The sequence below is a fragment of the Capra hircus genome, chromosome 5 (assembly GCF_001704415.2).
Source record: "Capra hircus breed San Clemente chromosome 5, ASM170441v1, whole genome shotgun sequence".
Classification (NCBI taxonomy): Eukaryota; Metazoa; Chordata; class Mammalia; order Artiodactyla; family Bovidae; genus Capra; species Capra hircus.
Window position 1 is genome coordinate 102266159 of NC_030812.1, and position 12230 is coordinate 102278388.

The 12230-nt window shown below is 48.6% G+C and overlaps 1 protein-coding gene across 1 annotated transcript; it reads left to right on the forward strand.

Annotated features, from left to right (window-relative positions):
- On the forward strand, window positions 1359-9026 carry LOC102188569 (complement C1r subcomponent-like). The gene is given in 8 exon segments (XM_018048541.1): window positions 1359-1389; window positions 2093-2321; window positions 4242-4434; window positions 4601-4756; window positions 7451-7473; window positions 7476-7527; window positions 7983-8198; window positions 8201-9026. Coding segments are annotated over 8 exon segments (1419 nt in total). The 5' UTR covers window positions 1359-1387; the 3' UTR covers window positions 8749-9026.

Genomic DNA, 12230 nt, shown 5'->3' on the forward strand with positions numbered 1-12230 from the left:
CTCCGTAACCCTCAGGGGCTCACACTCTGGACCAGATGCTGAGGATAAGAAGAAGTCTTCATCCTGTCCTCAACTGCCTTTGTTCCTCTAAGGAACAAGTTCATTGGCAGGCCTGAGTCCACTGAGGAGGGAGGAAGGGTTGTTTTGTTTTGTTGCTCCACTGCGTGTGGGATCTTAGTTTTCCAACCAGGGATCAAACCTACGCTCCTTGTATGGGAAGCTGGGAGTCCTAACCCCTGGACCACCAGGGAAGTCCTGGGAGGGCCTTAAAACAGACCCTAGTGGTGCTCTGCAGTCGCAGCAACCCCCCACTCTACTTTTTAAAATTTCTTTATTAGCAGCACCACATGACATGTGGTATCATAGTTCCCTGACCAGATGTCATACCCACACACCGTGCATTGGATACATGATGTTTTAACCACTAGACCATCAGGTAAGTTCCCTCTGTGTGTCACTGATGAGGGAAGCAGGGTGGGTCCCCAGGGCAACCAAGCTTCTCTCTCCTCTGCGTCCTCCTACACTTCCCATCTCTAATCTTGATCCTGTTCCATTATTCCGGGCATTCCTGGACCAGAGCTGCTGGCTGACTAAGGACGGGGAGAACAGGTTAATGGAGAGAGAAGGCCAGAAAAAAAAAACCCTTAACTGTGATTTCTAGTGCCCTTTGGGTAGGAACCCTGAACACACAGCTGCAGTCCCCAGGAAGGGCCCTGAGGAAGGGGGCATTCCCATCAAATTTAGAAAGTGGCATCTGGGCCTCAAACCCAAGGCTTTTCTGTTCCTAAAAATGCAGAATCTGTCTGCAATGTAGGAGAGCCCGCTTCTATTCCTGGGTCGGGAAAATCCGCTGCAGAAGGGATAGGCTACCCACTCCAGTATTCTTGGGCTTCCCTGTGGCTCAGCTGGTAAAGAATCCGTCTGCAATGCAGGAGTCCTAGGTTTGATCCCTGGGTTGTGAAGATCCCCTGGAGAAGGGAAAGGCTGCCGACTCCAGTATTCAGGCCTGGAGAATTCCATGTACTGTTTAGTCCATGAGATCCCAAAGAGGCGGACACACCTGAGTGACTTTCACGGCTGCTACTAAAAATGCAGAACCATCTCTAGCCCTTATCCATGTGGGCCAGCAGGTGGGAGCACCATCAGATATTTCACAACCAAAACTAAATTAAACTGGAAACAGAATTTTTTTTTCTGGTTTTGCTTATGCAAATAGCTCATTCCCTACAACCTTCCTCCTGGGAATGGTTTCCCAGAATGGTCACCACTTCCCCTCCACAGTCCCTCCCAACCCCTTCCCTCCTCTGCATGACCCTGCTCTCCCTGGTCACAGAGTGGATGAAGACCTTGTCATGAGAGTTAGAGATCCAACAACAGGCCTTAAGAAATGTAAGCCTGATGGGGACCAAGGAGGGAGGGAAACACAAAAGGGGATGATCCTGGACACAGGGGGGCCCCTTTGCCCAGACTTACTCAGAGAGGTGGGAGCACCCTCCCGCTCCCCATATATCATATCCCTCCAGTGTGCACACGCAGGAACACACTCAAACACATGCCCCATCCCTCCTCCTGGGGAGAAAGGAGACTCAGACCCAGGAGGTGAAGCCACACTGCCTTCCTCCTCCAGCTCATAGGGAGCAGCGACGTGGAGAGTCCCTCAGCCTGGACAGTCGGCCTCCGTGCCTTAGACCCTCTTCCATAGGCGGTCTCTCCCAGAGGCCTTGCTGAGCATGTGGGAGCCATTTCAGAGACCATGACTGGAAACCCTCACCCTCAGCTAACTGGTCCCAAGCCACGCGATTCCTGGAAGGGGAGCAGAGTGATGCAACAGGGCAGGGAGGAGGCTGGGGAGAGAGGTGGGGGGAGCGTGGTGACCTCTGGACTGGACACTGGCCCCGGGGAGGAGCACCCAGTGCAGCAGCTGCAGAGACCAGCCTGCCCCCTGCAGCCTCCCCACCCACCCTAGGACATCTCCCTGAGATCTAGAATGGACCGAGAGGAAAATGCCCAGCGGTACGGCAATCCCGTCCCCTGCCAGACAGCAAGGGTCTGCACCCCTCCCGCCCTACAGACACCTTTTCCCTTTTGGCAGGTGGCTCTTATACCTCCTGCTGCTGGTCCTGTTCTACGGGGTTGGAGGTGCCATCCCCACCCCTCAGAAGCTCTACGGGGAGGTGACGTCCCCTCTGTTCCCCAAGCCTTACCCTAACAATTTTGAGAGGACCACTGTGATCACGGTACCCACAGGGTACAGGGTGAAGCTTGTCTTCTGGCAGTTTGACCTGGAGCCTTCGGAAGGTTGTTTCTATGACTATGTCAAGGTAGGGGGCAGATGAGGGGGGTGGGCAGAGGGAGAACTGAGTGTCTCTGGAACCTGGGGACCCGGGTTCTGACCAGCCTGGATAGGACACCCTGCCTGGGGACACAGCCCCAAGCTGGTGAAAGCTGATGGCCAGGTGGGGCTCTGAAAGTCCAGGGGTGTCGAGGATGGAAGGCCACTGGTCTGAGAGACCATCGTGGAGCAAAGAGCGGGGAAACAGAGAGGGAGGGGACAGGCCTTGTTCTTGGGGAATGCACTGTCCACAGGAGTCAGAAAAACCTTCCCTGTCTGCTTACTTGCCCGGAGGATTTTGGAAACTTCCTTGCCTCGGTTTCCCTGTTGCCATGGAGAGTGTCACCACTCCATGGCTGCCTCCTCACCAGGAACACAGGGACGTGGGGAAGTGGCCTGTGTGTGGTGGTGGCTCAAGGGTGGTCTGCAGCCAAGACAGTGGGCTCAGTCCCCTCTCCTCTGTCACGACCAAGGGCCCATCCCAGTCCCTCTTTCTACATCCAATAAAAATGAGATTCCTGGAGACTTCCCCAGTGGTCCAGTGGCTAAGACTCTGTGCTCCCAAGGCAGGGGGCCCAGGTTTGATTCCTAGGGAACTTAGGTGGGGAACTAGGATTCCACATGCACAGCCTAAAAATAAAATAAAAAATTTTTAATGAGATTCTTGATTCAGGACCCAGATAGAGCCTACACACGACCCATAAATACTATTTCCAGGAGATCCCCTGGAGGGTATAAAAGAATACCATGAAAATGCCATATCTTCCCAGCCCAGAGGACTTGAGATGTCAGCAGCATTGGTAGGGAGGGTCCTGGTAGCAGGCAAAGTGGGGATGAGATAGGAGGAGAGACGTCTTCTGCTTTGCAGGACTTAAGGAATCTGTGAAGGAAGAGGTAAGGAGAGCTCAGTGATGCTTGCTAAGCTGGCAGGTCCCAGATGCTCACATTCAGCTGAATATCAGGAGTCATGGCTGGACAGGAATGGGTTGACCAAAACAAGGTGGAAGGACAGGACAGAGGGTTAAGCAGACCCTCCAGGCTCTAGGGATGAAGGAATGATAGAAACCGGGAAGAGGTAACCAGGATTCCAGTGGGAGATGGACACAGAAGGAGGTGGGGGGTGAAGAAAGGTCTGACACACGTTGTTGTTCAGTCACTAAGCCCTATCTGACTCCTTGCAAACCCATGGAATGCGGCATGCCAGGCTTCCCTGTCCTTCACTGTCTCCCAGAGTTTGCTCAAACTCATGTCCATTGAGTCAGTGATGCTATTCAAGCATCATTCATCTGTCGTCCCCTTCTCCTCCTGCCCTCACTCTTTCCCAGCATCAGGGTCTTTTCCAATGAGTCAGCTCTTCGCATCAGGTGGCCAAAGTATTGGAGATTCAGCTTCAACCTCAGTCTTTCCAATGAATATTCAGGGTTGATTTCCTTTAGGATTGACTGGTTTGATCTATCTGTTGTCCAGGGGATTCTCAAGAGTCTTCTCCAGCATCATGATTTGAAGGCGTCAAATTTTCAGCACTCAGCCTTTGTTATGGTCCAGCTCTCACATCCATACATGAATACTGGAAACACCATATCTCTGACTACTTTGTCGGCAAACTGATGTCTCGGCTTTTTAATATGCTGCCTAGGTTTGTCACAGATGGGGCACATAAAAGGGAGGGCCAATGTCCCAGGCACGGGATAATGTGCAAGGTCAGCTAATAGGGATGCAGGACAGAGGAAAGGCCCCTGGGGAAGTTGCAACAGCCAGAGCCCAGCAGGTAGAGAGCAGTTGGAGGCTGTCCAGAAGGGGGCGGGATCACTTCTGTGGTTCAGAAGAAGGATGACCCTCACCGACATTCATGATGTTCCATGTGGGGCGTGTCCCTTCAACGGCTTGTCCCCCTGTCCCTCCTCCACAGATCTCTGCTGATAAGAAGACCCTAGGGATGTTCTGTAGGCAGCTGGGCTCTCCCCTGGACAACCCCCCCGGAAGGATGGAATTCATGTCCCAAGGAAACAAGATACTGCTGACCTTCCACACAGACTTCTCCAATGAGGAGAACGGCACCGACATATTCGACAAGGGCTTCCAGGCCCACCACCAAGCCGTGGGTGAGTGGTGCCTGTACTGGGCTCCTGGCCTCGTACTGAATGAAAGATAGAATTTGGGGTTCTTGAATCCGAAGAAGCGGGAAGCCTGGCCTGCGGGTTCCCACCCCTCGCACTGAAGTTCCGGTACAGTCCTTCTCAGTTCACACGGCCCTGTGCTCTCTCCTAGTCAAGGACTGCGGGCAGCCCCGAAGCCTGCCCAACGGGGCCTTCAATCACACCACCAGAGAGGGGGTGAACACCTACGAGGCCCGTATCCAGTACTGCTGCCACGAGCCCTTCTACAAGATGCACACCAAAGACGGCACAAGCGAGTCTAAGCGAGGTAGGGACACGTGTAAATGGCTGTCTTCTCCCTCTTGTTGGGAATCTTCTGCAATTTCTTCCAATAGAATCTCCAAGGAGGGAATATTAAGATATTTATCCCGGGCACTGGTTTCGGGGGTGCCAAGAGGCTTCTAATAAGGTTGAAGATGGAGACACATGAGCTGATAGAAAGAAAGACCTGAATCTCACAAACAGCTCTCTCTCATCACCACCATCACCATCACCATCAAAACCACGACCATCACTACCTGCTGGGGTCCAGCCCCAGTGGATCCAGGGAATTCGAAGGGGAGACGGAGTCAGCGTCCTAAGAAAGAACTATTTAATTAGAAATATAAAGAGAGATTAGGAAAGAATAGTGTAGTAGGAAAATAAGTGTAGAAAAGAGGCTGAATAACTTGGTTTACGTGGAATACCAATAAAACCTCAAGACAAGAGGTTTACACCACCTACGTAGGCCGCAGGCGTCCTCCCGTTCTCCCGAAGGAGAGGAGACACTAAGGCCTCCCCGGTCGGATCTTAGAAGCCCAGGCAAAATTAGTAGGCTTGGCGAACATCCATGCTCCAGATGGGAATTCAGCCAGAAAGTGAAAGAAAGAACGACATGAGAACAGTCTTTCCAGAAACTGGTCGGTTTTCTTTATTTTCCAGGTTTGCTTATATGCTTTTTGTTACACATAGAGATAGAATACAGAGTCACGTGGGGTCAGCAGACCTGACCCTTGTCAAAATTAGGTGCTTCATACAAATGTATACAAAGGTCTTAGGGGCTTTACATCATCTTCTGGCCATGAGGCCTGCTTACATTTTATGGCCCTTCCTTCTGATAACGGTCAGTCAACCAGAAAACTTATTCTTCCAGGGGTGATTTTTCTTAAAACAGGCTCCACCTTCCGAAGGCACCAGATGAAGTTGCATTCCTACAGGGTGCGGGTGTAGGGGGTTACAATTAAGAAAGTTTAACATGATTAATATCAAAGGTTAATACCTATTTCTCCTATATGCTAGTTATATTCATTTATGTGTATAAGGGCAGGGAATATGGAGACTTGGCAGCAAATATTGGCCCAAGAAATGAAAACCCTTCACCACTAATACTATACTAATAATTTTCTAACTTCTCAAAAGAGTCTGTATTTAGAAAGTTTAAAGCATCTCATGCCTCTCACGGTTGGGAGGCTGTGAACAATCACATGTGGCTGGACAAACCTGTCAGGCAAGCTACAGAACTTTCAGAGGAGTTTGTAAGTTGAAACACTCTTGTCATGCCCAGGAATTTTTATTAACTGGAGCTGCACGTTAACTCCTTCTCCGAGAGAGGTGGTGGGGGACAGCCCCCCGTAAAGTCAGAGGTGTAGGTGAGAGCATGAAGCAGTAAAGTAGGCAGACTCTGGTTTTGGGGGTAGATGCTCGGGAACAGGGGGTCTCCTGAGGCTCCATCCCACCTTTGCGTATGCCAAGCCTCCTTCCTCATGACCTTTGCCATGGCCGGAGTTCCTCACGCTGGCTCCTGGCAACTACCACTGCCATCAGCATTACCACCACCACCAGCACCATCATTACACCACTATCACAATCACCATCATGACCCCCACCCCCACCCCCACCCACACTACAGGTTTAGCAGTGGGGTTTCCTCAGCATTCTCCCCACATCCCCTCTCAGGTTGCTGTGTTGTGACTTTTTGCATTTCTAGACTACTCTCAAACTCATCTATGGTCATCTTAAAAACTTTTTTAAAATAAAAGAAATCATATGCCTTGTAGGTTTGAAATGTGCAAAACAGAAAAACAATCTTATTTATATGCTGTATAGGGTATTATTTAAGAACTCGGCTTTGAAGTCCAACAGTCCTCCCTTTGCATCTTGGTTCTGGCACTTAGAAGTTATATGACCTTGTGCAAAAAAATTTAAACCCAGTTTCTTTGTCTCTAGTGTTAATCATTCAGTTGTGTCAGACTCTTTTCAACCCCATGGATTATAGCCCACCAGGATCCTCTGTACATGGAATTCTCCAGGCAAGAATACTGGAATGGGTTGCCATTTCTCTCTCCACGGGGTCTTCCTAACCCAGAGATTGAACCTGTGTCTATCACGTCTTTTGCATTGGCAGAGTTCTTTTCCACTATCTCTGCCTGGGAAGCTGAAAAGCATCACCATGGTGCTTCAGTGACATAACACAGATAAAGTGTTGAGCATCAAGCAGGGTTTGTTGTCCACAATCACAAGACATAACTACGGGGAATTCCCTGATGGTCCAGCAGGTAGGACTTCACATTTTCACTGCTGAGGACTCAAGTTGAATCCCTAGTTGGGGAACTAAGATCTACACTGCTCGGCCAAACAAATGCCCCCCTCCAAACAAACAAAGAAGCAAAAAATAGCTCCCAATATCATCCACAACTCAGCACCAAGATGCAATCGTTGATGAGATCTTCCTGATAAGTTCCTTCCAGTTTTTGTGTCAACTTTCACACATAGGGATCACACTGAATATGAGTTAAGTATTCTGATTTTTCCATTTAGCATCAAAACAAAAACATACGCATGGTGCCCCTTAGACTTTCAATATCCTATCTGCAGATATCTGAACCTTTCCCTTTGTTCCTCGTCTGCTGTGTTCTTGCTTTGGTGCTCTTGGCCACTGCCCATGACCCTCAAGCCTGAGCTCAGGCCCCTGTCCCCTGTGCAGGGCTGTACACCTGCACGGCTCAGGTAGCATTTGGAAGAACGAGCTGGCAAGAGAGAAGATGCCTCGGTGTTCGCCAGGTGAGTGGAAGCCCTCCACTGTCCTCTGTGGCCTTGGCAGCCATGCAGGGCCTCAGAGGAGCGGCGGCATAGACAAGAGAGAGACAGTCCAGCTTGAAGCTGAAGACGGACATGGGGCATCTGAAAAAAGGAGAGGAGATGCCCCAGGAGAAGGGCGGAGGGACCCAGAGAGCTGGCCCTGTCCTGATAATCCTGGACTTTTCACTGAGCAGATGGGAGACCAAGATTAAATAAAAAGGGCAAGAAAAGCCCTGGGGAAGAATAAACAAGAACGAGGAGAGGTGGCTGACAATATGCCAAAGACCAGGGGTGAGGAGAGGGGTGGGGTGGGAGGGTGGGGAGAGAGGAAAGGGCCCTGAGCCAAAAGAGGGACAAAGCGGAGGGAAAGGCCATGGAGGGAGGTGGGCGGACGGGCACTGACGTTTCTCTCCCTGAACCCATCTTCTCCTCTCCACTGTGCAGGAAGCCAGTCCACCCGGTCGAGCAGAGGCAGCACATCATTGGAGGCCAGAAGGCCAAGCTGGGCAACTTCCCCTGGCAGGCCTACACCAACATCCATGGGCCCAGGGACTGCGCACTGGGGGACTGCTGGATCCTCAAGGCCGCACACAGCATCAATCTCAAGGACCTCCAGGGGCAGGGCAACGTCAGCGTGGATGTATTCCTGGGCCACACAACATGGAAGAGATCATCAAGCTGTCCAACTACCCGGTCCGTAGGGTCATAATCCACCCGGACTACCGCCAGAAAGAGTCCCACAGTTTTGAGAGGGACATCACCCTCCTGGAGCTGGAAAATAGCATCACCCTGGGCCCCAATCTCCTTCCCATCTGCCTCCCAGACAATGAGACCCTCTATGACCTGGGTCTCATGGGCTATGTTAGTGGCTTTGGGATCATGGAGGAGAGAATTTCTCACGACCTCAGGTTTGTCCGTCTGCCGGCAGCTAGGCAAGAGACTTGCAAGCACTGGCTCCGGCAAAAAAACAGGAATGATATGTTTTCTGAAAACATGTTCTGTGCTGGGAGCCCAACCTTAAAGCATGACGTCTGCCATGGGGATGCCGGAGGGGTCTCTGCAGTGAGGGATAAGAAAAATGACCGCTGGGTGGCCACGGGCATCGTGTCCTGGGGCATCGGGTGTGGTGAAGGGTATGGGTTCTACACCAATCTCCTCAACTACGTGGACTGGATCAAGAAAGAGACGGAAGTGGAAAACTGAGCTCAGGATTGCCTAGGTCAGAATCCAGAGAGCAGTGACCAGTTGTTGATAACTGCTAAGAATCCGTATTAAAATCACTACCGCAGAAAGATACCATGCGAAAGATACCATTTCTCTTCTCTATAATCCCACCCACGTTCTTCACCTGAAACAACTTAAAGGGCACCTTTATTTCACCCAAGGATTACAGAAGATACCATAATCTCTAGTTATCACTGTCCTCTTCCTTGTTTATACCACCGGGTAACTGAATATAGAACACCTTCCAAATAAAGTTTTATGAGAAAGCCCATGGTGTAAAATAAATTAAAAGCAGTGTTTAATAAATATAAATCTATTTAGTGAGTTTAGGACTTCCCTGATGGCTCAGCTTCCTGACCTGCATACAGATTTCCCAAGAGGCAGGTGAGGTGGTCTGGTATTCCCATCTCTTTCAGAATTTTCCCCAGTTTATTGTGATCCACACAGTCAAAGGCTTTGGCATAGTCAATAAAGCAGAAGTAGATGTGTTTCTGGAACTCTCTTGCTTTTTCCATGATCCAGCAGATGTTGGCAATTTGATCTCTGGTTCCTCTGCCTTTTCTAAAACCAGCTTGAACATCAGGAAGTTCATGTTTCACGTATTGCTGAAGCCTGGCTTGGATAATTTTGAGCATTACTTTACTAGCATGTGAGATGAGTGCAATTGTGCGGTAGTTTGAGCATTCTTTGGCATTGCCTTTCTTTGGGATTGGAATGAAAACTGACCTTTTCCAGTCCTGTGGCCACTGCTGAGTTTTCCAAATTTGCTGGCAAATTGAGTGCAGCACTTTCACAGCGTCATCTTTCAGGATTTGAAATAGCTCAACTGGAATTCCATCACCTCCACTAGCTTTGTTCATAGTGATGCTTCCTAAGGCCCACTTGACTTCACATTCCAGGATGTCTGGCTCTAGATGAGTGATCACACCATCGTGATTATCCAGGTTGTGAAGATCTTTTTTGTACAGTTCTTCTCCGCTGGATCATGGAAAAAGCAACAGAATTCCAGGAAAACATCTATTTCTGCTTTATTGACTATGCCAAAGCCTTTGACTGGGTAGATCACAGTAAACTGGAAAATTGTGAGAGAGATGGGAATACCAGACCACCTGACCTGCCTCTTGAGAAATCTGTATGTGGGTCAGGAAGCAACAGTTAGAACTGGACATGGAACAACAGACTGGTTCCAAATAGGAAAAGGAGGACGTCAAGGCTGTACATTGTCACCCTGCTTATTTAACTTATATGCAGAGTACATCATGAGAAACACTGGACTGGAAGAAACACAAGCTGGAATCAAGATTGCCAGGGGAAATATCAATAACCTCAGATATGCAGATGACACCACCCTTATGGCAGAAAGTGAAGAGGAACTAAAAAGCCTCTTGATGAAAGTGAAAGAGGAGAGTGAAAAAGTTGGCTTAAAACTCAACATGCAGAAAACGAAGATCGTGGCATTCGGTCCCATCACTTCACGGGAAATAAATGGGGAAACAGTGGAAACAGTGTCAGACTTTATTTTGGGGGGCTCCAAAATCACTGCAGATGGTGATTGCAGCCATGAAATTAAAAGACACTTACTCCTTGCAAGAAAAGTTATGACCAACCTAGACAGCATATTCAAAAGCAGAGACATTACTTTGCCAACTAAGGTCCGTCTAGTCAAGGCTATGGTTTTTCCAGTAGTCATGTATGGATGTGAGGGTTGGACTGTGAAGAAAGGTGAGCGCCAAAGAATTGCTGCTTTTGAACCGTGGTGTTGGAGAAGACTCTTGAGAGTCCCTTAGAATTCAAGGAGATCCAACCAGTCCATTCTGAAGGAGATCAACCCTGGGATTTCTTTGGAAGGAATGATGCTAAAGCTGAAGCTCCAGTACTTTGGCTACCTCAGGCAAAGAGTTGACTCATTGGAAAAGACTTTGATGCTGGGAGGGATGGGAGGCAGGAGGAGAAGGGGACAACAGAGAATGAGATGGCTGGATGGCATCACTGACTCAATGGACGTGAATCTGAGTGAACTCCGGGAGTTGGTGATGGACAGGGAGGCCTGGTGTGCTGCGATTCATGGGGTCGCAAAGAGTCGGACACGACTGAGCGACTAAACTGAACTGAACTGAACTGATGGCTCAGCCATAAAGAATCCACCTGCCAATGCAGGGTTTGATCCCTGATCCAGAAAGATCCCACATGTGGCTCAGCAACTAAGCCAGCGCACCTGCACTCTACAGCCTTCCAGCCACAACTACTGAAGCTGCGTCCCCTAGAACCTGTGCTGGGCAATAAGAGGAGCCACCGCAATGAGAAGCCCAGGCAGCAACAAAGACCCAGCATAGCCAAAAATGAATGAATTAATTTAAAAAAATATTTAGTGAGAGTATCTCTGAAATATTTACTTCGGAAGGCAATGAGAACAATTGAGTTGCTGCCCACATTTATCATTAGAGTTGTAGATAATTTATCTCTGTATTTTGTTTTGATTATACACTACAAAGAAAATCCTTATTTTCCCGCATACATAGTTGCAGATATAAGAGCTTTTTTAACATCTCACTTTCCAACCTCTAAATATTCCTTAAGAGAAGAATGCTATGAAATTTTTTTTCCCAAACTGAGTCACTAATAGGACTTTTATCTTTTTAATCATTTATTTACATATGTATGTATTTATTTTTTGGCCACCCCTAGCAGCATGTGGGATCTTAGTTCCCTAACCCGTAATGGAACCTGTACCCCCTGGAGTGGAAGTACAGAGTCTTAACCACTAGACAGCTGGGGAAGTGCATTAACAATATTTTCAAAGAATTCATATTCTTTCAGATATATTTAAAGGCCAGAGAAGGGCCCAAAGCTTGGGATAAGCGTTATACATATTTATGCCAGAATATTATCATATTATTGCACAACCAACTCTGCTGGACTTGTCTGAACAACTTTACTACAGTTGACTCACAGAGGCCTGAAATTAAGAATATCAAGGCAGAGTTAAAACATTCCCAAAAAGTGATGGGTTTGTAAGTCCACAGGCAGGTCCACAATCCCTTATCTGACACCCTCAAGTCCACGTGCCTTTCAGTGTCCATCATTTTACAGATTTCAGAAATGCAGTGTACTGTCTGTGTAAGGTAGTGTCAGTGCATTGCAGCAGCATCCAGGGCAGCACCCTGCAAGGTGACTCAGAAAGAGAAAAACAGGTATCATACATTAACACACACGTGGAATCTAGAAAAATGGTACGGGGCAGGAATGGAGTCACAGACCTAGAGAATGAAACAGCCCATGTCTTTCGAGTCAAACATTGCCTTTCTAACCCAGTCTGACTGGTGTCTCAGGTTTTACTCCAGAGCCACAGATAGCTTCAAGCTACACATAGTATCAAACACTCAAAATATTAAACGGAGTTACTTTTAGTGGTAGTTTGGCTGTTTGTTTTCCTCTATTCTGCATTATTTGCTAAATTTTAT